Here is a 27,363-nt window from a genome sequence, read left to right as displayed (position 1 = left end):
GCCCTATGGACAGCTTTTCCTCTAGAGTCTTTATATTACCTCTGTGCTGATGGGGAAGGCGCGGATCGTACGAGCATCCGAACACCACACCATTTTGCAAAAACAGTGCCGACAGCTGATCTGTGAGAAAATATGTTCACTTGGCCTAAGCAATTGTACGGACAAAGAACAGGTGTGGCGGGGGGGGGGGGCGAAGCGAAAAGAGCAACTGCGCACTATGATCGCGAAGCATTCTGAGGCGAATGGAAGTGAAAACGGCGAGCCGAGAAAGTGGCGTTGCAGACAGTGCAGCTTCAACATGGCATTCGCAGAAACGCATTCGCAAGGCCCGGGGAACGCTTTCCGCGGGAGATTCTCCAGTGGCACTTCGGCTTCGGCTGTGACGTCTGCAGCCGTATTTGGCCGCACTTTTCGTCATCGCTGGTTAGTTATCTGTGTGGAGTGCAAAAACTTTTGGCGTCAATTTACGTATCTATCTAGCCAACTACGTATAGGTGTTCTCGTCATCATCCCCTGAACTTTGGGTAAACAAAAATCAGTATGTGAGAGTAAAATGGTTTCACGAATATGACTCATTGGCCATGACATAAATATTACCACAATCTAACCACGTACGTCTTCAAACACTTCCCGCCAGGCAGTCGCACATACCCACTGGTGGGTATGTGGTATCGGTATGCGGGTATGTGAGTGGATTGACACTTAGTATTTACCAAGAAACGACGACAACACACATGAGCGATATTAACACTTGAGTGTGATTAAAAATGTGGTGTCGGCTGCATTCACATGACGAATGCAAAGAATGAATGTCAGGGTCCCAGCAGGATTCGAACCCAACCATTCGGCATGTCAATCAAGGTTTCTACCAGCAGAGAGCCACGCTAGGTCTCAGAAATACCTTTCAAATAGACAGTAATGTTCGTGAAATGTCAGTTGTGTTTGCAGTGCTGGCTATCTAATGGTATAAAAAGTGCATACGCATTTCCATCATACAGCCGTCACGTCAAGATAACGGCGGTCAAAGTGGAGCGTCATCCACTGAAGCTCATTTGTATAGCAGGGTCTACTGCCGGCATCTTCGCTGGCACAAGCGCTACACATCAGCTTACCACCTTCTCATGATTTTGGGCGACTTTAATGTCGATGTTTCAAAACACAACCACACCTGGTTCACACAACACATGAAAGATGTGTTTTATGTAGGCATAGTCTTACAAGGTCTCAAGCCCACGGCGAGTAACGGAGAGGTCGTTGGCCACTTTTTCATAACAGACATAAATAATCTCAAGCAACTAAACTATACATCCTACTTCATCGCCGCATTAACGGAAGATTATCGTAACAACTATAACACTGCTGGTGGTGCTGACATTTCAGTCACTTGGCCCATGTTAGGAAGACGTCAAGAGCCCGCTGGTTGCGTACTGATGACCCATTGGCCCATGGATGTCACAAAGACGTCACAGAGGTACGCGTACTCGCGATAAGTGCACTCGTAACCACCATCACGTGCTAATGAAACATTTCAGCGTACCACAGTTCATGCTGGTAAAGCGTGTAGTTCATGTGCCTGACTTCCTTCCATGCGCATGCTTCGCATGACATCGATTCACAAGGTACGTGGGATCTGCCGATTTTCCCGCTTTTCTTGTTTTAAACTTTTGCTTGTTGCCGTATAATTCACTGTTGTTAACTGTTGTATCTTGTTTTCCTGCGCTCATATCTACCCATCTCCTCTATGGCAAGCTTTGTTAGGCCGTGAGTGAATAATGAATAATTATTGAAATGATCAGGGTACCATGCTTGTCTTTCTGTAAGAATTTAGTTCTAACTTGTGATAGATTTGTAGCGAGAAATAGAGCGACGTGAAAGATGTCGCCACTTTATTTTACAGGGCTGAAGCAATGTGGCGGCGGCTGCGAGCGTCTGAACGACTAGAGGCAAACGCTCATTCTGTTCAGCACGCACCTCAAGCTGTCAGCTCGAGCTGCACTGCCGCTACAAAATGATGGCAATAAATAATTCCCATGAAGACGGCGCGACAGATTACTGCCGCAGAAATAAGTCCGAAATTAAAAATAATTGGGCATAAGTATACAAGAACGGTGTCGACGCTATACAAAAGGATGCGTGTACAGTCCAGGTCGTCAACGTGAGAAGGCGCAGAGACTCTAACATTATCCCAAGAAAAAGTGGAATGAGGTGAATAATTTAACTGAATCTAATAAAAAAGGTGATAATATTATCACTGATTTTGCAGACGATAAGGCAGATGTCGAAGCACTATCAGCCATGAACGAATATTTCGTTAACGCTGGCGACTACACAGACTCATCTTGTGGTGCAACAGATCCGCCTGTAGCAGATAGAAAGCGTCTATCACAATCACTCTTCCTTACTCTAGTTACACCTTGTGAAGTTGAAAAGTTAATCTGTAAAATACGTGACAATGTTCCTGCATGTGTTGACGAAATAGCAGCCAACTCGATAAAATATGTAGCGTCACTAATTTCACACCTTCTTTCATGCATCATGAACACTATGTTAGAAACCGGCTTATTTCGTTCAGAACTAAAAATAGCCCTCGTTTGTCCTATTCATAAAAGCCGTGCCAAAAATGTATTATCGAACTTCCGCCCGATATTCATTCTACCGGTACTCTCAAAAGTTTTTGAAGGAGTAATGCACGCCAGACTTCAATGCTCTTTCACTAAGCACTTGATAATCAATAAAGCACAGTATGGGTTTTAAAAGGGTAAATATACGGAGTCGGCGCTACTAGATTCGAAAGAGGAGATATTAAAGAAAACATGAAAAACAGAACGTACACCATAGGTCTTTTCGTTGATTTGAAGAAGGCCTTCGACACAGTCAAACATGATATTCTAATATCCAAGTTACATGATTACGGTGTAAGGGGCGTGGCAGCTAAACTAATAGAAAGTTATATTACCGAAACAAAACAATGTGTAAAGGGGGGTAACATTGTTTCCCCAATAAAAACTACAAAAAATGGTGTACCTCAGGATTCAATCCTTGGACCGTTACTATTATGAAGTCTTGGTAGTCTTGGCTGCGACAGCGTTTATTCGAGGAAAGACCTCGCAAAACGAACGGGCAGAGCCAGCACACAGACGATGACGATGATGATGAACCAGAGTGGCAATGAGGGCAAAGAGACAAGCGGATGATGGTGATTGTGATTATGCAGGGATGAGGACGATGTAAGTTACAAATGCCCACACTAATTCCCCCCCACTTGAAAGCGGACACCCTGGCCGCCGTAAGTCAAAGTGATGGGGAACGTCGCGTGAAAGGTTTCATGCGACAAACGTGTACAATCTCTGTGCTGCGGTAGCGGCGGTCTGTTGGGGCGACGAGTGGTGTCACACGATAATTAACCGGCGAAGTCTGTTCTAAAACAATGTATGGCCCGATGAAGCGTGGTTGGAATTTGTCACAGAGACCAGGAGTGCGAATAGGTGTCAAAAGCAGCACCTCGTCACCAGGTTGGAAAGACACAACGCGGTGGGATTCGTCATAGATGATCTTCCGCTCGTGCTGTCTCGCTTCAGTATTGATGCGAGCCTGATGGCGAGACTGGGCCAGGCGGGAAATGTATTCTTCGCTAGAAGACTGACATGAATTCCCATGGCTGCTAAAGAAGGAGACGTTGAGAAAGGTAGTCGGGGTGCGTCCGTACACGAGGTAAAACGGTGAGTAGCAAGTTGTTCGCTGAACGGCGGTGTTGTAAGCGAATGTCAGGAATGGTAAAAGAGTGTCCCAGTTTTTGTGGTCGGGTTGGACGTAAACGGCTATCATGTCTGCAAGGGTTCGGTGAAATCTTTCTGTGAGACCATTTGTCTGAGGGTGGTAGCTTGAAGCTGTCTTGTGAGTAGTTCCAGATGCGCGCAGTACTTCATTTACAATTTGTGACAGGAACACTTTGCCGCGGTCACTAAGCAGTACACGAGGAGCCCCATGACGCAATATTATTGCGTGAAGAATAAAGTCCGCAACTTCCACAGCTGAGCCTGTAATAACAGAGGAAGTCTCAGCGTAGCGTGTCAGGTGGTCCACGGCAGTCACTATCCATCGTTTGCCAGCAGATGTGACGGGGAGAGGCCCGTAAAGGTCAACACCTACAACCTCGAACGGCATTGAAGGGCACGGAAGTGGCTGTAGAAGTCCAGCAGGTGCCGACGTGGGGAGTTTACGACGCTGGCATGGGTAGCAGGAACCGACGTACCGAGCTACACTAGAAGAAAGGCCAGGCCAGTAATAACGACATCGAATGCGGTCAAGAGTTTTTTTAAAACCAAGATGACCAGCAGTCAAGTCGTCGTGGAAGGCTTCGAGCACCTGAAGTCGGAGAGAGCGTGGCAGTACAGGAACCCAGCGCTGACCGTCAGGGTGGTAGACGTGGTGGTGGAGAACCCCATTGTCCAGCCTAAAGTGCAGGAGTTGACGACGGAGTCGCGCGTTTGGTGGATGAGAAACTCCCGAAAGGTGGTCCATGATGCGTCTGCAGTATGAATCGGACCGCTGGCGGGAGATAAATGTTGGCTCGTCATCCGAAAAGGGTTGCGTTATTGATGCGAGCGTATGAACTTTGGTAGATGTGGTGGTTGAGTTCTCACCAACGCTCATATGGGTAGTTGGAAGCGGGCAACGAGATAAAGCATCGGCGTCTTGATGTTTTCTGCCTGACTTGTAAGTTATATCAAAGTCGTACTCCTGCAAGCGTAGTATCCACCGACCCAAGCGTCCGGACAAGTTCTTCAGTGTAGAAAGCCAGCATAAGGCATGGTGGTCCGTAACGATTGTGAAGTGACGCCCGTGGAGATAGGGACGGAACTTCTGAACCGACCAAACCACAGCCAAACACTCTTGCTCAGTTATAGTGTAGTTCTTTTCAGCAGCGGTGAGTATGCGACTGGCATATGCAATAACTTTCTCTAGGGAAGACTTGTCGCGTTGTAGAAGTACGGCTCCTATACCAAGGCTGCTAGCGTCGGTATGGAGGATAGTTGGTGCGGCTTCGTCAAAGTGGCAGAGCAGAGGTTCAGACGTGAGTGCCCGCTTCAACAGGTCGAATGCTGTTTGGCATTCTTGAGACCACAGAAAGGGGACGTTGGAAGCAAGTAGTTGGTGTAATGGAGCAGCAATAGAAGCGAAGTTCTGGATAAACCGGCGAAAATAGGAGGCAAGGCCAAGAAAACTGCGAAGCTCCTTTGGTTTTTCGGGGCGCGGAAAGTGAAGGACTGCAGAAATCTTGTCAGGGTCGGGCCGGATGCCATCTTTGCTAACGACGTGTCCTAAGACCTTGATAGATTTGCTAGCGAAAGAACATTTCTTCGTGTTTATTTGAAGCCCGGCGCCGGCAAGGCACGTCAAAACTTGATCCAATCGTTCTAGGTGCTCAGGAAACGTTGACGAAAAGATAATAATGTCGTCCAGGTAGCAAAGGCAACTTTTCCATTTCAGGCCACGCAGCACGGTATCTATCATGCGCTCAAAAGTCGCGGGTGCGTTGCAGAGCCCGAAAGGCATCACGTTGAATTCATATAGCCCGTCGGGGGTTGCGAATGCCGTTTTCTCTTTATCGTCTTCATGCATGGGGATCTGCCAGTACCCAGAACGCAAGTCGATGCTTGAAAAGAATTCCGCGCCTTGTAGAGAATCAAGGGCGTCGTCAATGCGTGGCATAGGGTACACGTCCTTGCGTGTGATCTTATTGAGCGCCCGGTAGTCCACGCAAAACCGCACAGAGCCATCCTTTTTATGGACCAAAACAATAGGAGATGACCAAGGGCTAGATGAGGGACGGATGACTTCCCGTTTAAGCATGTCCGCAACGTTTTCTTCTATAATTTTTCTTTCAGTTAGAGACACGCGGTAGGGTCGGCGGTGTACAATAGATGTCCCAACAGTTTGAATTCGATGTGCTGTAGTATTAGTGCGGCCCAGCTTAGACGAGCAAATATCGAAAGAATTTGCATGTTTCTGTAACAATGCGAGCAACTGCTGCCTCTGTGAATATGTCAATTCGCTGCTGATAGTGGTGGTAAAGGCGGAGGAAGAAACATGCTCACCGAGGCAAGGTTCTTTAGATGCGATGGCCTGAAGTGGCATGACGAGTACAGGCTCGAAGTCAGCAACACGGGCCACAGTAGTGCCCTGTGGCAGTAAGATCTTCTCCGGTGTAGAGATGACAGCGGTGACAAGTGCCGAGCCATTGCAAAAACGAACGACACCGGACGGAAGAACTATACCTTTGCGAACGCAAAGTGGTGACGGTGAGACCAATACATCCCCGTGATAGATGCCGTTGGACGTAATGGTGACAATTTGCTCTTGTAGTGGCGGGAGTTCGATGTCTTTCGCAGCGACCAGACGAAGTGGCTTCTGATTATCGTCGTCAAGCATGTAGTCGGTGTCAGCGAGGTGAACGACGCGTTGTCCACAACAAATCGCCGCGGAAGCAGATGATAGAAAATCCCACCCTAAAATTAGTTGGTGAGAGCAGCGGGACAGGACAGCAAACTGGACATGATGGCGGATGCCGTCGATGAAAACACGCACAGTACAAAGCGCGGAAGGGCGAATGATGTTCCCCTGGGCAGCAACTAACGTGGGACCATCGTAAGGCGTCATTACTTTCCTTAAATGTTCACACAGATCAGCACGTATCACAGACAATGTCGCACCTGAGTCCACCAAAGCATCGACTCGCACTCCTTCCACTTCCACAGAAACCATGTTACACGGGCCTAATGGAGGAATTTCAGTTCTAATTCCGAATGCAGTTTTTCCTCCACAAACTGCATCACTTAGTTTTCCGAACGAATATCAGAGGCGAATGAGGCGGGCCGAAGTGGAGAAGTGGAACGGCGGAAGGGCGAAGGCGAGCGGCGTCTCGTGTTTCGGCTGTTTCGTGGTGCAGTCGATGCAGGAGGAGATGGAGACCGGTGCGGGGGAGACGAATAACGCCGACCTTGATAAGACGCCCCGTTGTACAAATCCCGTTCACGCACATCGTTCCGACGCTCATCTTGCTGGCGCTTCCGGCAGAAACGGAATATGTGGCCGCGATAGCCACAGTAGAAGCATACAGGGCGAGACGAGCGCCACGGTGGAGAATAGAAGGCATTCGGGGCACTCGGAGATAGCGCGGTCAGGTGGGCCGAAGGGTCAGGGGGCACGGAATGATAGTTCACAGGGGTAGCGGCAGCAACTGACGCGTAGGATGGACGTGGCAATGTCGCGTGGGCGTCGCTGGGAGGCACGGCAGCAACTTGAGGGTACGTGGCTAAAGGGTGAGAAGCAGGTGGCTGTACGGGTGCAGAGCCAGTCAGGGATGTAAGTTCCTCCCTGATGATGTCACGTAAGGGCATTCCCGAAGGCTGAGTAGGTCGCGGTGTAGGAGGTGTGAAGCCCATGTACCGCAATTCTTCGCGTATAATGTCCCGGATGAGGTCACGCAGATGGCCATCTGACGTGGAGTGGTGATCGCCGATGTCTGGTTGAAGGCGGACGGAGTCCAGCGCATCAAGGCGCTGGCATGCCGCAACGACATCAGCGATGGTAGCTGGGTTTTGCACAGCGAGGGCATTAAAGGCAACAGGCCCAATGCCTTTCAATATGTGGCGCACTTTGTCCGATTCCGGCATGGATTTATTGACACGCCGGCAGAGTGCGAGGACATCCTCGATGTATGAAGTGTACGATTCACCGCGATGTTGTCGGCGAGTATCGAGTGTCCTCTTCGCGACGGCGGATCGAATGTCTGGTGTCCCAAAGACGTGCCGCAGCTGCTGCTGGAAGGTAGCCCAGTCGGGTAAGTCAATGACGTGGTTAAAATACCATGTCTTTGCGACTCCGGTCAGATAAAATGGGACGTAACGCAGTTTGGTGGCCTCGTCCCACCGATTAGCGACACTTACGCGGTCGTAGTCGTTGATCCAGTCTTCTACGTCTTCTCCACGACTACCAGCGAAGAGCGGGGGTTCCCGCTGATGTCCGTGTATGTAAGTAGGAGGGGCAGCTTGCGGCGGTGCGTGGTTCATGACATCAGTGCCGGCAGGCTCGGTCTGGGACATGCTGCCTGACTGTGGGAGCAAGCGGCGGCCTGAACGAAGCTCCAGGGGGTATAGCGGGCTGCGGGAGGTCAGAGGACCGAAAATACACCTCCACCACGTATGAAGTCTTGGTAGTCTTGGCTGCGACAGCGTTTATTTGAGGAAAGACCTCGCAAAACGAACGGGCAGAGCCAGCACACAGACGATGACGATGATGATGAACCAGAGTGGCAATGAGGGCAAAGAGACAAGCGGATGATGGTGATTGTGATTATGCAGGGATGAGGACGATGTAAGTTACAAATGCCTACACTATTTATAACTTATATTATTATTCTGTGTGACATTTCACGATCTCCAAAATTGATTATTTTCGCTGATGACACTAACATATTTTACAGGTAGAATACTTATGAACCTTGAAGCTGAGGTAAATGATTACTTACTCAAATTAGAAAAATGGCTTGATCAAGATAAGCTCATGCTTGATATATATAAAAGTAGGTACATCGTATTCCGACCTACCAACAAGCCCTACGAGGACAACATTAACATCTTTTTTCGAAAATGAAAGGCTGGAATAGGTTAAATTCCAAAAATTTCTTAAAGTGTGCGGTTCAAATAAAATTTATCCTGGAATACCCATTTTGATAGTCTCACATCCGAACTAAGAAAGACTGTTTGGTGTATATTTAAAATAAATCCACTTATAAAAGTTTTGCTGAAAAATATACTCCGTTTTTTATTCGCGTTTTAATTATAGTATGCTTGTATGGGGCACTACAAGTGAGAATAATTTAAATAAACTAAAAATCTGACAGAAAAAAGTCCTCTGTCTATTCGAAGACTATCGTGGGAACCCAAGGGAAATGTCTAGCAGTCTACTATTTATAAAACATGGCACACTCAATGCAAGACAGGTGTATGAATATAAGCTATTACTTTACATTTATAAAAATAAACTGCACACTATTATGACACAGGAAGGCGCACTGAAATACTCGATCCGTAGGCAACTAATTCACGTTTTTGCTACCAGGACTGGGTATGGTAGCGTCCTAATTGCATATCGCGGGCCACAGCTTCTGAATCGTTTAGGTGAACAATTATATTTTATCCTCTAATTTAACGCAATTCAAACATCACATAAAATATCTCCTCGTTGAGTGGGTTAAGTAAACATCATGTCCTCACTGAATTCCTCGCTAGGTTCCACGTATACTACACTCTTACCTTTATGTACAAAACGCGTGTATGTACAGAATTATGCACGTATTTATGTGCAGACGTATGTATGAATATGTGAGTGTATTATATGAACGTTTGAATATGTAATACAATACTGTAAGTGTGTGCCTTTTGGATTTATTTATATGCAATGAAAAGAGCTTCGATGCCTGATTCTTTATGTCTATGTAACCTATTTTTGCATTTATGTTATTGTTGAGTTCTCTTAATTTGCTGCTTCTTGCATTTTGATAATTATTATTCAATGTGGCACTGTTTGCTGAACGTTTTAACATTAGGCGTACCCAAGTCACGTCAGGCCGAATTACCCTTACCTTCGCTTCGTTTTTCTGTATCTTTCCAGAAATAAAATCTTATCAAATCCAAATTCAAATTCTTGCGGTGGCAATGGTAGAACCGTAGTGGGTGGGGGCGAAGCCCTAGACTCCAGGGCCGTGCGGTCGCAGACGAATGGGTCCCACGATGACCCGGCAGGACCAGCAAAGGTGCCTGCACATGGAGCTGTGGAAGGGCGCCTAAAAACCTGTGCCTTTTATGTGGTTGAAATCGTCCGATGTGTCGCAGCGGATTCATGACAACCATGCATCGGCGAGTAATGGTGGTGCTGGCGTCTCCGACTCTGTACAGGGTGCTGACATGAATGTCGACAGGAAGCAGTGGGTTGGTCGTGCTTGTGTGGAAGTTCATATTAACGCAACACCAACTTCAACATTTTGTTGTGGTTGGCGTGCTGCCACAGGTTTTTGAGTGGATAGACCACACAACTTGCACTGCAATTAGTGAGGCGCATCGCAAGTATGTGGCCAACGCGTCAGATAGATGTGAACGACGCTTGCGACTTGTCGAAAGACATGGCGGCATTTCAGGTACATGCCTGCTGGCTCGCGGCCCCCGTTATAAACTTTGAACTAGAAGTGACTTAGGAACCAGCGAAGCGTATGCTCTGGAGGAGGCTCAGTCGGTGCACCTAAACTTGCAGAAGCACCTTCGGTAGTCAACACACAAGAGGTCATGCGCATGTCAACATGGTTGTAGGCAGTCTGTAATGACAGGAATTGCATATGGGGTCAATTCTGCCACAGCTGGACCAGGCACGTCGTCCTGAGGCGTGTCAGTCATAGCAGCCGCATTCTGCAAGTTTCGCCATAGATGATTAGGGGGCGAGATCTTGTACTGCGTGAGACATTAAGGACGATGCTGGTCCCTGCTGGCAATTCGCGCCGAGTTTCAGGGTCGATAAGAGGCCGCGTTGGTTTTACGTCGTTGACGGCGAAATCTCCGTGATCGGGCGACTAGCGGACGAAATAATGTCTGCGTCAGACTTCGAGGCATGCGACAAGGTAGCCGTCGTGGAGTATAGCGCCTCTGAGGTGTCGCGGAACATTGAGGTCATCGAAGACGTGTGAGTGGCAGGCAAGAGTGTCGGACCATCGGCTGAAGGTTTCAAAAAATGTCCCCCTCTCTGGAATGGCTTATGGCTGCAGGAACGCTTATGGCTGCGCCGATAGCAGGACGTGAAGTTGGAGGTGGTGTGGTTGGGGTCACGGTCAAAGGAGACCAGAGGGCCGCTTAGTACCACTTGCTGTGACGCAAGGGAAGCCTTAACGTCGTGGTACATTTGGCTATAGCAAGCAAGCACTGCAGAGCTGAGGTCATCGTAGGGCTGTGGGCTGGAATTTGATGCAGTAACGAGATGACGCAGCTTTACTGGGAAAGCGTCAGGTAGTGTGGCGTGCGCCGTTGACTGTGCCATGAGGCTAATCAGCGTGACATTTGCGCGAGCTGCACGAATCATACTTGGGGGTAGGTGGGCTAGAAATACTTCACTGTCGGGCAGAGTCGCCGAGGCATGGCAGCGACCACCCATCGAATGATGGGCTCTACGGGTCACCACTGCGGCGAGTGGCAAAGCGTGAAAGATCTCGCCACTTTATTTTAAAGAGGGCGGTAGCGGCGGATGCCAGCATGGGAACCACCAGGCGCGAAAACTGATTCTGTTCAGCACGCGTTTGGAGCTGTCAGCATGAACTGCGCGGTAGCTCGAGGCGCGGCGCTGCACCTAGAAAACGAAGATGATAATGAATGTCGACGCCGGTTACGCTACAAATGAGCCAGCCTCCTCGCTGCTTCAAAACTGGCAGCACTTGTAATTCTCACCCTTCTTTATTCTGTAAGGAAGTTTTCAATTATCAAAAGCAATGAATTTTACTATAGCCCAAACTGCTCCTGTCAAGCGTCACTACACTCGGTCAAGATTATAATTATTTTTTTGTATCGTGCAGTAGGATATGGAAGCAGCAATAAGATATTCTCGTGGTCTCTTGTTTGGCTTTCCCAGAATAAGATCTGTCAGCAAAAATGGGTTGATATGTACGTCTTATATTATCGGGATTCTCTCTTTCTGCATTTGATGTTACCGCATCCAAATCTTAGCGCCACTCAAGACAGGTTACGCCAATTGGAGCGGCTCTATTTGGGAAGTTTCGCGATAGTTGGATATTGTTCTGTTGAGAATAATCGCGGGACGCGTACATTTGGGAGCTGTCCTGCCCAGCAGCTGTAACACTGAAAAGTTCACTCTCTGATTGTAGAAAAAAATGCCTTGCGGTTTAGAATTATTCTATTTGGCGACCAATTAACGACCACGTCCGAAAATATTGTTGCACGTAGAGTTTCAATTTTTTCTAAGCACAAGTGCACCTAATAAAAATTTTCATGTTGAGTGCCTGCGAGTGCTTTTTTAACCATCACAACTATGTTACATTATAAATGTCTGCTCTGATTTAACGGTCACAGTGTTCTTAGACATCAAAAAAGCATTTGACACAGTCAGTCACACTCATATTCTGCTCAGTATGTTGGAACTTGGACTGTCCGGCAGGTCTTTGCGGTGAATATCAAGATTTTTATCAGCTCGCAAAATATTTATTCAGACGAGTGAAGGAAAGAGTGCGGAACACGACGTCAGACAGGGAGTACCACAAAGAAGCGTACTCAACCCTTTTCTTTTCAACTGCGTTATGGCTGATATAGCTATAAGACTGCCCTCTAGGTTGAAATACTCCTTATATGCAGATTATGTGTGCATTTGGGCATCAGGCACGGACGTACGGTAAATTTAGATTGCATTGCAAGACGGCATTAATATTATTAACAAATTTTTAAAAGAAAGAGGAATGGTTCTGTTGCACACAAAAAACAGCTGTATTGCCCTTCACCCGTAAGAAGCTAAAAACTTCAATCTCAATTTAGAAGGAGAACCTCTAATGATTGTGACACAGCATCGGTTTCTCAGAGTAATACTTGATAGGCAGCTATCATGGGCACCTCACATAAAGAAACTCGAAAACGAGGTGGATATGCTATGAATATACTCCGCAGCATCAAGGGGCCGATCATTATCATCCATGCTCGCTGTTCACAATGCTTTAATACGACAAAAAGTTGCACATTCTGCAACAGTCTTACACGGCCTTTCCCGCACATCAGAAAAGCGACTTCAAAAACTATTAGCTAGGGGACTGCGTGTCTGCCTTAGTGTTCCACGAGCGACTTCCAGCGGTCTTGTCATAGCAGAGACTCGACAACCACCCTTTCTAGTCAAGAGAACAATCAAAACATGCCGCCATTTTTTTCGCTTACAGACGCAACACAAGGACCACCCATTGGCACTGGAGATTATACGAAGAGATAAAAGCAATGCTCATAAATAAATACGGATTAATGGACATATATTACCAAGAAATGAATTTTGGAGCTCTGAAATGAACTATCCTTCATGGCTGCATGCAATACCAAGCATTGAATTCTCAGTGGATGGCATAACCAGAAAGAGAGACATATTCGTCCAAGCTGCTCAACAACTAGCGCTTTATCACATACACATGTGGTATCCAGGGTACATACACATTTACACAGATGGCTCAAGTATTACAACGCCTTTAACATCGGCATTCATTGTACCACAGCTCAATATAAAGGAATCATTCAAATTATGTCGCATGACGTCATCTACTACAGATGAGCTTCTCATTATTTTATATGCTATAAAGTTTATAAACTCGGCAGCAGATGCTATAAACTCGGTACATTTCAGTGACCCACAGGCCGCATTAAGATCACTCTCCAGTACAAACACGACAGTAATTAGTGATAGTATGACATACGAAACACTCAAAGAGGCCACCAAAGCAAACAAGGCGCAATATGACATCAAATTCTAGTGGATACCTGGCCATTGCAACATTCGTGAAAACACTGATGCTGATGAAGCAGCACGACAAGCACCGCGTAAAGATGTTGCTGTTTCGTTACTAATTTCGAAAAATGAATTGCGTAGTATTATAAAGGATACAACTTTCAGAATGAGCAAAACTGCTTGGTTTGACCAAAGTACATATAGCTGCTATTCATATCACATCGATCAACTTATTTAAGTCAAAATTACGCTGGAACTATGTAGAATTTTCGCAACTGTAATTCACCGATAAATGCTAGGCACCGCATACACAAAACATTTTTTGCACAAAATTGGCAGAGCTGAGGCTCCCAATGGTGTATGTGGATTTATAGATGAAGACATATGTGACCTTCTCATAGACTGTCCACATCATGACACGCCTAGATGCAGTCTAAAATCGGAACTGGTCGCATTAGACCGCAGACAAGCATGAAAAAACTTCTGGGCCCGTCGCCAACTGGAGTTTTACAGTCGCACGCTTTAAAAGCGCTAACACGTTTCTTACAAGACAGCGGAGTTTCTGACAAGTACTAAGAATAACGAATTTCATTTGTATAACCCATGTACTTATTATGTGCAGTATCACGTGACACCCATCATATGTGTGTACTGAGGTGAACGACGTGTCGACTATTATGTACACACAAGCGAATACATCTTCATAAGGACCAGGCGTGTGCTCTGCTGTTTTGTGCTGGTTGGATCAAATATTTTGTGCTGGTTGGACCGAATATTATCGAGCGACGATATCACAGACTTCATTTTTTTACTTTCGAACATTTCCTTCTAATTTTGTTGTGATGTGTGCGTATAGGTGTATCTTTGCATATCTGTGCCAGAGTGTTCTATTTTCAATGCACATGCTTTGTATGTTTTACTTTAAGATACGTGTTGCAAGTTTCACTCAAGAGCTAAAGAGTAGCCGGTACCATATTTGTGTGCCAACATCTTCTTATATATCATATCAATAAAAAAACGTATTTTGAAGCAGGTAATCACTCATTCTCGTTCTTTAATAAATTAATTTCTCCCGTAGTGTTTTCTAACATGCTTTCCCTTTTTTCTAAGATCAACTGCGCCACTTACGACTATGCGAAAATGTGTGATTATCTTAAAAAGATTATGTTATGCTCCGAAACACGAACTTGTAATGAGGTTATCGGATCAAATAGTTGCAATGGCTGTCATATTTGCGATGATGTCAATAATGCTAGAGGCCCTAGTGTTTTATTCAGTTACAAGGGCAGGTTAGAACCCCTCAGGTGGTCGTAGTTTCCAGAGCCCTCCACTGAGGTATTCTTCATGAGTGTGGTTTCGGGATGGAAAACTATAGCAAATAACAAAAACACTGAAAATTGAGTGAGGTGGTACCGATTAATCGCTAAAGCTTGCGCAACAAAAAACACGGACAGCTTAGTCCGTGTTTTTTGTTGTGCAAGTTTTAGTCATCAATATATCAATTAATACGATAATAATCAATATGTGGTAGACATATTTAAATAAGGCACGCTCATGAAAACTGGGCATAGCTCACCTTTTTAAAAAAAATCGGAAATAATTATCACTATTTTATGACGTAATTATTCATGTACTACAAAACAGTTCTGGAATTACTTACAACTTTGTCCAGTTGAATCGTGCCTTTAATTCATATTCATACTCGGTATCATTATACTGATTAACTTTCTTCGCGGACAGGCAGTCATACGGAGTGCTTAAGTTGTAATCTCTCATCAGAACATATATCCTTTTACTTTGATTGGTCATCTGAAAGCCAATATTTCTCAAGTAAGTACAAAAGTGAGGACGCGGAATTACGTGCAATTTAGGATGATATATTGATTAGTGGTGTTATAAAAGTGTCGATCACGTGCACAGTTTGGGTACACATATAAACGAAGTGCTGAATCTGCAATCGCATTGATCACTTAAGACTCTAATCCCGTTATAAAAAGGCGCTGTTTTAAAACCCGTGCAATATCGAGGCTTGCCCCGCCGCGGTGGTCTAGTGGCTAAGGTACTCGGCTGCTGACCCGCAGGGCGCGGGTTCGAATCCCGGCTGCGGCGGCTGCATTTCCGATGGAGGCGGAAATGTTGTAGGCCCGTGTGCTCAGATTTGGGTGCACGTTAAAGAACCCCAGGTGGTCTAAATTTCCAGAGCCCTCCACTACGGCGTCTCTCATAATCATATAGTGGTTTTGGGACGTTAAACCCCACATATCAATCAATCAATATCGAGGCTTGCAATGCATCTCCAAAGCACCTGGCGGAGAATACCACCGCAGCTGTTGTGTTTCTTTTTCTCCTGTACTCGCTCACTTTGCATGTAGATTCACGCATTTTTCGCTACAGTTTTGGGGCTTCATCTCACTGAAAAAGAGTCAAGATTACGTGCGGAAACTTCATGCAGCATCCTAGCAACGGCGCTGTCACATTCGTGAGAACCGGTTTAGGCAGCCAAGACGTAAATTAGTTTTTCTTGCATTTGATTACACCCGATCTTCCTTAACTTGTATGTGGCTATGACGTGCGAGACCAGACACTGACTCATAGAGGTGAAGACCGTTTAATAATTACGTGGAGCGCGTCGTTGAGAGTGCCATCGAAATCATTCAAAACTCTCCTTTCAACTTTCATTCGTTTCCTTTGCAATCAATCGTTTTCAATAGTGCTCCCACGCAGATAAACATTACCGTTTGTGACGCAGCGTTTGACCGGACCAGCAGTTAACGAGCAGTTAACGAGTAGTTAACAAGTGGGGTTCACTTATAAATGAGCAGTGCTAAGAAGGATATTCTTCCCACAGTATAGTTAAAATATCTTCTATATGGCTCCTACTTCCATAAACTACGCCTGATTTGGTCCCTCTGTTTTGTTTCCTGCATTTTGATGGTAGCAGTCATCGTCCCATGTTCCACGTGTGATGTAGCAATGTATTGCGACAATAAAAATGACATTCTAATGATGCGAGGCAAGAAATAGTACATAAATGTTCAAAAATAAAAACGTAATTTCCTTTTACTGCAGATGTAGAAAGCCGCCTTGGAAGGCGCTTTCACGCGTATCATTGTGGCGTGTTTTTTTTTTCTTTTAACAACTTCGTGCGTATACCACAGTTAAACATATATGAAAGAATAGCTATTCGTCGGCTATGTTTACGAGTAGTGTATTTCATGAGTAGCGAATTCATAACAGCCGCTCTTTTTCTTTGGCGAACGCAGATTAAACCTTATCTGGAGTCGTATGGTTTCTTCTCATGAGAGAAACCTACGTGCAGAATGTTTCGTTTGTGCCCGAAAAAGCTTCTCGAAGACATTACATAGTATTTCGCTCCCACTATGCGCACAGACTCTTACAACACTAGTACAAGCCATGGCGATGCTCCGGAATACTAGAACGCGGCACACGCGTGGACACATAGGTGACGTCACGCAACTATCGGAAAGGCTTTAGAAATCAAGGGATATGTGTGAACGTGACTGGAAGGATGGACTAAGCCCCTGCCTTAAAGTGCTTCTCATCTTAAATTGTGCTGCTATTCACGGCATCACCTAATGATCAGCGCCTGCCTGTCTTGCGACCACGCAAGAACGGGCAATTATGTCGAGCAGAGACAAATAACCTAGCTTCCCGTGCATTGTCAACCGTCCAGAGACCATTCTTCAAAGACAGCATTTAAAAAGCTTCAGCCATACTCCAACGAGGCCGAGACTGGTGACAGCTAGTACACCGGTGTCTATCCTGGACGGTCGGCCAAGGTGTCGGTCCAACCAGTGTCTGCCCAACGAGTGGTCGGTCCTGCGCAGGTCTCCGCGTTTCGGTGCAGCCATATATATATATATATATATATATATATATATATATATATATATATATATATATATATATATATATATATATTCAGTGGAAGAGTTCAGGGGTCTGGTACGTATAAGAAAAAAAGCTGCTGCACGTACGAGAACGCAAGCAGTTCCTTTATCGACTTACGTTTCGGCCGTGGCATGGCCTTCGTCAGCGAATGAAAAGTGTACAAGCCATATGCCGCTTTTAAGGGTCACTGATATGTAGGAAAAAAGAACGTCAGAAGTTCAGAAGAGGTGACAATTCATTTTGATAGTGTCACCTCATGTAACAAGATAAGTGCTACAGCTCAAGGAAGATATCAATAGGAAGCCATCGCATATTCGAAACATATAAACCAGTGAAACGATGATAAGACCGCGAAAGAGACACGAGAGATTAGGGTGACATGCGCGGCAAAACAAATATCATGCGCGCCTATTCCGGCACGGCACACATAAAAGTACTGAAAGACGTACTACAGACGCCTTAGCGTCTGTGGTACCCAACAGAACAATTCAGATGCACTGTCAGTGATGTTGTGGCTGACCTTGTGAAAGACAACAAAATCGCTCAATCTGCGTTGCGTACGCTTATTCCCTTGTGCCCGGTGGCGGGTAGGTTTTACACCCTGCCTCAGATTCATAAAGAAAACAGTCCCGGTAGACCGCTCGTGTCTGGAATAGGTACGGTTACTGAGAACATCTCACGTTCTTTTTGACAGCATTAGCAGTTTCATTCCTGTTACATTTCCTTCATATATCAAAGACACGAACGACTTTCTGAACGATATCAAGAATTTGTATATTCCTCTTGGCTCTTTTTTAGTAATTCAGGATGTTTACTCTTTGTACACTAGTATTCCACCCTCTGATGGTATCAGGGCTGTTGTGCGCACGTACAAGTCTTATCTCGACAAAGTGATTGATTCATCCCCACTAGCCACGTTTATTAAGTCAATTCTTTATTTAAACAATTTCGAAATCAATGGCCAAGACAACTTCCACATAAGTGGAACTTCTGTTGGCACTAGGATTGGCTCCAATGACTTAAAACGAGTTCGTTTCACTCCATGACTTGAAGCCTTTTTACTACAAACATTTTATTGATGGTATCTCTTTTAAAATGGCACCATGGCTCATTCAATCTTCTTTCTTTTATCGAGGATTCCAATAATGTTCATCCAAATATTTCGTTTCCGCATTCATACTCAGCTACCAATGCCAATTTTCTTGATGTCATGGTAACATTGCACCATCAAAAACTGAAGGTGAAACTGTACAAGAAACCAACCGGCAAACATCAATACCTTAACAAACACTGCAGAACCAACATTTCATACAGTCAGGCCATTCGTTTTAAACGCATCTGCTCCGACAACAATGAGTTTGTTCGTAACTGTGAGTACCTTCGGTGTGCACTAACCATACAAAGATACCTCTCACGAATCATTGATGACGCCCTCACGAAGGTGAAAAACATCAATTGCGAAGATTTGCCAAGGGTAAAAAACCATCAACAAGCTCTTCACGGAGCAGTGTGAATCTCATTTAATGCACTCAGCATCAACTCCAAATGTGACCAACATTCTCAAGAAACACCACATCTTAATTCAAAATAACCGCCTAAAAGACATCTTTGTGGAACCACCCAAAGTGGTTTATCGTCGATCGCGAAACCTGTGTGATACCTTAACTTTGTCTAAAATAAACAGCCGATCGAACTATGTTGGCTCTCACCCTTGCAATAAACCCCTTTGTAAGGTATGCCCACACATGAGAACTTCACCCTCTGTAGCTAGCAGCGCTTCAAGCTTTACCATGAGCATCAGCGGAGACTTCACTTGCGACAGCGCTAATGTTGTCTACATGCTTGAGTTCTCTACAGGCCACCAGCAATACATCGGTCACACCAAGGCGTCATTCAGGTTACACTTTAACAACCATAGAACCCACGCTTTGCTTTGCTTTGCCATCCTAGATACATGGCGCGTACCAGATGCCAAGTCACAACTTTGTAAACATCGAGGATAGCATACTACAGTCTGGATTTGAAACTATTCATGACCGAGAAGTTTGTGAACCCTACCTCATCAATAATTCAACAGTCTTCACGCTGGGATAAATGAAAGCATCGGACGTGTCACCTTTCTTTGTGGGTGACAATTGATTGATTGATTTCTGCGGTTTAACGTCCCAAAACCACCATTTGATTATGAGAGACGCCGTAGTGGAGGGCTCCGGAACTTTCTGGGTGACAAAGCTTATCATATTCATACGCTATCCTCTCCCCTCCAGTCAAACACACGCTTTTTTTCATGCACCCCACCCTCTGTTTTCACCGCATATTGCATTAAAGTCGCCTGTTCTGTTGTTTTTATGGCGACAATAGTGACTTGTAAAATTTTGTTTGGTGGTCTTTCAGTACTTTTATGTGTGCCGTGCCGGAATAGGTGTGCATGATATTTGTTTTGCCGCGCATGTTGCCCTAATCTCTCGTGTCTCTTTCGCGGCCTAATAATCGTTTCACTGGTTTATATGTTTCAACGATGCGATGGCTTCCTGTTCATATATGCCATTAGTTGTAGCACTTATCTTGTTTCATGAAGTGACAGATCAAAATGAATTGTCACCAACGTTTGTTTTTGAACTTCTGACGTTATTTTGACATATCAGTGACCCTTGAAAACGGAATATGCCTTGTTCACTTTTCATTCTCTGACAAAGGCCGTGTCACGGCCGAAACGTAAATCGATAAAGAAACTGCGTGCTTTCTCGTACGTGTACCAGCATCTTTTCCTATATATATATATATATATATATATATATATATATATATATATATATATATATATATATATATATATATATGCGGCGTTTACACTACGCTTCTTTATTACCTTTACATAACCATCATCACATAGTATTCCTCATTTGCACCGTTAGTGGAGATGGCCCTTGAGTCTGTTCTGTGCCTCGGAAGTGACTGTATTTGACCACGTCTTCCAGACCTAATAAAGGCGTGTAAGGACTACGTCACAAGTGGTGGAGGTCGCTCCTCGATTTCCCGTCCCTGCTCGCCCGCTTTACCTCCTGCAGCTACGCTCAGGTCACCGTTTAGAATACGTGTCCACCAGCATGCCGCAGGACGAACCCTTAGGCGCTTCTCTCTTCACCCCTCTGGCTACGACTGCCGCAGCTACTCACTCTTGGATCGTCAGTGGACCCCCTCGTGAGCCCCCTCTGTTTGCTAGGCTCCGAATTGAGGACGTGTACGACTGGCTACACCTATACGAAATAGTGAGTGCTGCGAACCGTTGGGACGATCCGCACAAGCTCCGCCACGTCTCCTTCCATCTTACCGGCGTAGCGAAGACTTGGTTTTTTAATCACCAGATCGACTTTCCCAACTGGAACATTTTGAAAGAACATCTGCGACAAGTTTTCGCTACTCCGGCAGTTCGAGCCAGCCTGGCGAAGAGAACTCTTGATGGTTGCAAACAATATCTAGACGGGTCTCATACCTCATATATTGAGGATGTTCTCTCTCTCTCTGTCGACGCGCGAACGCCTCTATGACCGAGACAAACAAAGTGCGCCATCTGCTCAAAGGCATAGGGCCTGTTGCCTTCAATGCTCTGGTCGCAAAGGACCCAGCTACCGTATCTGACATCGTAGCTATGTGCCAGCACCTGGACGAACTCGAATCTGCTCGGCTGCAGCTGGACAACTCTCCTGCAGCCATCCCTGAAAACCCTACTGCCGACCCCTCGTTACAAGCCAGTCCGTGATCCGCGCAATGATGCGAGAGGGAATGCAGTCGCTTGATTTTTCAGCACGTCAGCTTCCTTCGAACACCTCCAGTACAAATTTACGGGACGTCGTTAGGGAAAAGTCGGCGGCTATGACTGGTAATGCGTCCACACACCTTCACGTATCCAAAGCCTCACTAACGTACGCGCAAGTCGCCGTACTTACTCCAGCCTTCGTTCTATTGATGCCAACGACCATGACGTCAGCCCACCTGACGTCCCTGGCACCCAGCATGCCAAACCAGCCTTACTATGTACGAGCAGCGCCAGCACACCTGATCTTCATAGTCGCCAGTTCAGACATCCAACCCTACTATCAACCATGGCGCCCGATAAGACCTACCTGCTACTATTGTAGATATTGTGGACATATGGCACGAGTCTGTAGCAAGAGTCAGCGAGACGAGCGTCGTGAGTTTGATACTTACGAACGGAATGACTTTGCCACTGCGACCACTTTCCAGCACCGTGCGTACGCTATGCTTTACCGTCGCTCCTCCTCGCCATCAGTGACTCCTGAAATAGCTCCTCGCTAACGAAGTGCCAGGCATCGCTCGCCGTTCCCTCTTCGTCGCTCTACGTCGCCACTTCGACAAGTCTCTTAGTTCACAAACCATCGCCTGGAGAACTAAATTACGCAGCTTCTGGGGGAAAAGCTGCGTTTAGCGATTAGAAAAATTCCTCTGGAACTTCCTCATATTATGATATCTGTTTTAGTGGAAGGCATACAAGTGGAGGCATTAATAGACACTGGTGCTAGACTCTCAGTTATTCACAGAAATTTGTGTTTGCGTCTCCGCAAAGTTACTACACCCTAGGATGGACCAATGTAGCTCGCTGATCAAGGGGACGCCATCCGACCTTCTGCCATGTGCACTCCTCATGTCTACATTTATGGACTTCGGCACCATGTACAATTTACAGTACCTAGTTCAAGTACTCAACAGCTAATATTAGGATGGGACTTTCTTTCAACGGCGTCCGCGTCCATCTGCTGCCAGCAACGCGTTCTCCACATGAACGATACCACCTATTCGCTTCACGCAGATGACGCACCCCTTCGTTTTTATGCTGCATAAGTCACTGAGCTACCTCCGCACAGTCAGCGAATCGTTACACTTCTGTCTTATATCATTGACCACGGCGATGTGCTCCTACAACCCGCTGTGTCACCTGAGGGATAGCCTTCGCATCAGGGCTGGTCAATTTGGACGATGGCTTCGCATTTGTTTGCGCAACAAAGCGGATGCCCGAAAAAAATTCTTGTTGTGAAAGACCTAACATTCGCTTGCGTCGCTACACCGGAGCCTTTCTCTATGGTAACGTTTCAAGACGCTTCCCCTGAAGATCTCCCTGTTGAAAGTTTCCCATCCATCTCCACCCACAAAACTACCATCAGTTCCAGCCTGACCCTTTCACAGACCCAACAGCAGCTTGCCTTGCTGACTAAGCACGATGCTTCGTTTGACGCCCATTTTCGCATATTGAGACAAACGTGTATCACCACGCATTGGATCGAGACTTACGGTACGTCAATCGTTCGTCGTTGGTCATATCACGTATCTGTAGCTAAGCGGAAGGTTATTGCAGAAAACGTTGACGACATCTTGAGACGGACCATAATACGCCCCTCTGCTAGCTTTTGATCATCACTTGTCGTCTTAGCTCGAAAAAAAGAGACTGTTTTATGCGCTTCTGCGTAGATTACCGGGCGCTAAACAAGGTCACGCGCAAGGATGTATACCTTAAGTCACGTATAGATGACGCCTTGGATTCGCTACAGGGAGCTCAATACTTTTCGAGGTTGGATCTAAGTTCGGGATACTGGTAGATACCGATGCATGAGGACGATAAAGAAAAGACAGCGTTTTCGACACCGGATGGACTTTATCAGCTTGATGTAATGCCCTTCGGCCTCTGCAACGTGCCCGCAACATTCGAGCGCATGATTGACACCATCCTGCTTGGCCTGGAGTGGAAGGCTTACCTGTGCTATTCGGACGACATCATTGTTTTCTCGTCAAGCTTCCGTCAAGGCTTACACCGTTTAGACGAAGTCCTCATGTGCCTGGGTACTGCCGGCATTCAGCTTAACACGAAAAAGTACCTTTTCGCCAGCAAGACAAGGTCTTAGGCCACATTGTGAGTAAGGATGGCAGTCATTCTGATCCCCATAAAATATCGGCCGTTCACATTTTCCTCGTCCCGAAAGGACCAAGGATTTACGCAGTTTTCTTGGCTTGCCTTCATACTTCCACCGATTCATACGAGACTTTGCCTCGATAGCGGCACCTTTGCACGAACTACTCAGTTCCGGTGTTCGCTTTGAGTGGTCTCTTGTCTGCGAATCAGCATTTTGCCATCTGAAAAACGCCCTCAAATTCGAACCAGTACTTCGTCAATTCGATGAAACGGCACCCACACTCCTGCATACTGACGCTAGCAGTCACAGAACCAGATGTATTCTACTGCAGCGTGATCTATCATGACGTGAAAGAGTCTTTGCGTATGCAAGCCACGTCCTAACCAATACCGAAAAGAATTACACCATTAGTGAACAGGAGTGTTTGGCTGTCGTGTGGTCAGTGCAGAAGTGTCAACCTTATCTACATAGCCGTCATTTTACCATAGTTACACACCACCATGCCTTATGTTGGCTTTCAACACTCCAGAAAATCTCGGGACGCCTTGGTCAATGTAATATACGTCTTGAAGAGTACAACTTCACTATTACCTACAAGGGCAGTAAAAATCACTAGGACGCGGATACGCTTTCTCGCTGCCCACTTCCTACGGCACCGTTCACTGGTTCCGTTACTAACTTCAGCGATGAACGCTTGCATAGTCCTTCCACATTTGTTTCTTCCTTAGCCGCCATTGACAGGACCCCTCCTGACGACCACGGCTCTATCATAACGCATCAACTCGCTAACGCTTACTGTAGACGCATCATAGATTGCATTCAGAGGAAATTCCGGCAGCCTAGTGATCGCCCTCGGCGACAGCTCAGGCAGTTAAAGCTCAATAAACGCGTTCTTTACCGTCACTTCTATCTACCGTCACTCTCTTCGAGCCAATATTTTTAAGGTTTATCACGACGAGCTGACTGCTGGTCACTTTGGCATTCAGAAAACGTACGATTGCATTAAAGGTCATTTCTACTGGCCAGGGATGTCCGCCAGCGCATGAGAGTGCGTCGCCTCCTGCAATCTTTGTCAGCGCCGAAAGCTTCCGACATCACCTCAAAGCGGAGAGCTTCAACCACTATACCGTGTCCGCCGGCACCATTCCAAGTCGTTCGTTGGCATCGATCTATTAACGGGTGAACAGACCTCGCCCATTCATTATCGCGTTGAACCTGTGATTTCTCCAAGGGACTGGCGTTGTCGCGGTACCAAGATAGTGCATGTCTCGCGTATGAAGCCTTTTTCAAGGTACTCTCCACAGCTGCAAGTTGCGACCAGGATGGCCGCTCTCATGCGCGGGGAATTACTTTGGGTATTAACAATACGCTTCTTATTTACTTCGACATAAGTATTATCACATAGTGTTCCTCGTCTTCGTGGTTAGTGGATATCACCCTCGAGTCTGTTGTGTGCCTCAGTGGTGACTGTTTTTCGTCACGTCTTCCATGCCCAATAAAGGTGTGTAAAGAAGTACGTCGCGATATATATATATAAATATATATATGTATATATATATGTATATATATATATATATATATATATATATATATATATATATATATATATATATATATACTATTTATTTAGTAAGATGACTGCTGACTGCGCCAAAATGGGAATTTATAGCATGCATACAACCAGCCTGTTATTTCATCGCCAGACGAAGTTGTAAAACCGCCAATTAGGCCCACTGTAGCCAACAAGGGTGATCTTTCTTGCTATCTACATAGCCTATACTCGTGTGTTTTGCCGCAGCCATCATTTACTTGAAAATTCAAATTTTTGTTGTTCTTTTGATCTAAGTGTTATATAATAAAGCCGTGCGTTATGCTTTACATTCTTTCTCAACATACCATCGGGATACGTTTTAGCTCTTCCTGAAGAAATTATCAGGGCTTTATGGAAAAAAATGACAATCGTCAAGCATGATTTTTTGAATGAATACAGGGCTTTCGTAGTATAAACTAATACAAATAAAAAAGTTGTCTCCATTGAAGCTTTCCTTGGTTTGAAGGATGTGAGGAGTCTGTTGAAATTAGAAGTCCCCATTGTAACGTTGTTATTTTTACGTAAGCAGAGTACTCATCGTTAATAATAATAATAATAATAATAATAATAATAGAAATAATGATTATAAATATAATAATATCTTCTTTATTTCCATCATTGATGAAGGAGACTGCGGGTAAAAGTTGCTTGAGACACGAGCAACTTGACAGAAGGCCCACAGCCACCTCTACAATGCAGCAGCGACGATGACACAGAAACAAAAAAATTACTGCTAATTCATACATAAACAGTTACATCAGCATCACTCTTGTTTACTATGCGAGCCTAAATTCATGAAATGGTCACGCAGTGCTCTTACAGAAGTAAATGATGTTTCAATGTTTGATTTATCACATGAATTCAAAAGGGTTGGTAATGTGTAAGTTATTCACTGCATGGAGTAATTGTGCGCGCAGTCACCACGTTCCACTGTTCTGTGTGATGAGTGCTATATGAATATGTGTTTTTTTTTCGCTGGATTAGATAGCTCATAGAGGAACCTTAAGCTTTCTTTTATTTCACGTTTGAACGCTAGACTTAACCTATAATTATAAAGGTTAAACACACGAATTATATTTGCTTTGAAAAATAAATCTGAAGGGTGCGAGTTTTATGGTACATTGTACACTGATCGTAAAAACTTTTTCTGTAGTATGTGAAGTCTTTCAAGATTAGTTTGTGTCGTCGTACCCCGGCCATACCAAAAAACAATAGCATATACGTTCAAATACAGCTAGGATAGGACCAGTACGTGATCATCGAAGTTCTGTTTCGTATTGTAAGCACTACAGTAATAAGAAATGGTGGATACAGAATACCATTACTTTTGCCGAGAAGTTCTCTGCCTTTTTAAAAGGTATATTAGGTCAGGCGTGTTAAGTAAAGCTTCATATGAAACCTTCATTTTGGCATTGAACTGCTTTCCTTTTAGAACTGGTACGCTTAAGGAAACCTGATGCTTTTTTGCTATATGATTATTGAGGGCTGTCTATAATACACCAAGTACACTTACCGCTGAAAGACGCTGTAGCGGAAAATTTCGGTAGTCTTCTGCATATGCATTGGGATCGCGTCGCCTAGATTGTGCCGTGACAGCGACAAGTATGCAAAGAAATGTCGCACCAGAGAACATGTTTCGCCTTGCTCTCTCGATGTGACCGTAAAAGTTGCATCTTGGACAGTGAAGTATATTTCTTTATATACAAGAAAAAAATTTACACAAGTGACGTACATTGACGCACATGGTAAACTTCAAGAGAGAATATAAAAATCTAAAAGTAAAACAATGCCCATTCAAGAAAAGTGCATTCACTTATATCACATTTCTTGAAGTAAATGAGCAAAAATATCAACTTGACTAATATTTAGTACAGTACTCATCATTCAGCGTGAACTTTTGTCATAGAAAATATGTGCCTTCGAGAATTGCTGTAAGAATTACGCACTTTGTCAATAACGTGCACGGCACCCTTCAGTCATTTTGTTATGATTGTCTCAGTGGATCAGGCCTGAAGTGTTGGTTTGTGTATTTACATATACATAAACATATCTGCATAGCTATATATTTTGTAAAGGCCTTCAAAAACGTTTTTTTTATTCACCAACTACGGTGCTCAACTTTCATGTCTATAACGATAAATCGTCGTGCTAGGAACAGAACGAGCGACATCTGCAGCCGCAAATACGTCACATTTGAGCATGCGGGGCGCTGGTTATGTACCTACCTTGATGTAGTGATCCCTATTTATCACCGCGGATGAAACAACCGCTTGGGACATCAAAAGCGCTCTGAACGAGCCTGCGCAAAACAAAAAGCAAGCAAAAAGTCACAGCAGGTACACAAAGTGAATGATGATGAATAGAGTAAAGCGTCAGTCCATTCATCCGTCCGTGCATGCGTCCATG

General features: G+C 45.2%; 1 protein-coding gene across 1 annotated transcript in view; it reads right to left on the bottom strand.

The window, feature by feature from the left end:
* Positions 1–26,622, bottom strand: part of LOC142768463 (uncharacterized) — a 50,523-nt gene extending 23,901 nt beyond the window's left edge. The window contains exons 1-2 of the mRNA XM_075870443.1: positions 26,471–26,622; positions 15,191–15,339 (exon numbers count right to left, since the gene is read on the bottom strand). Coding sequence (XP_075726558.1) covers positions 15,191–15,339; positions 26,471–26,590 — 269 coding nt within the window. The 5' untranslated portion in view covers positions 26,591–26,622. The remainder of the gene's footprint in view (positions 1–15,190; positions 15,340–26,470) is intronic.
* Positions 26,623–27,363: the final 741 nt, after the last annotated feature.

This window comes from Rhipicephalus microplus, chromosome 1 (genome assembly GCF_043290135.1).
Source record: "Rhipicephalus microplus isolate Deutch F79 chromosome 1, USDA_Rmic, whole genome shotgun sequence".
NCBI classification, from domain to species: Eukaryota; Metazoa; Arthropoda; class Arachnida; order Ixodida; family Ixodidae; genus Rhipicephalus; species Rhipicephalus microplus.
Note: the sequence above shows the minus strand (reverse complement) of the source record. Positions and strands in the feature narration are given on the sequence as shown.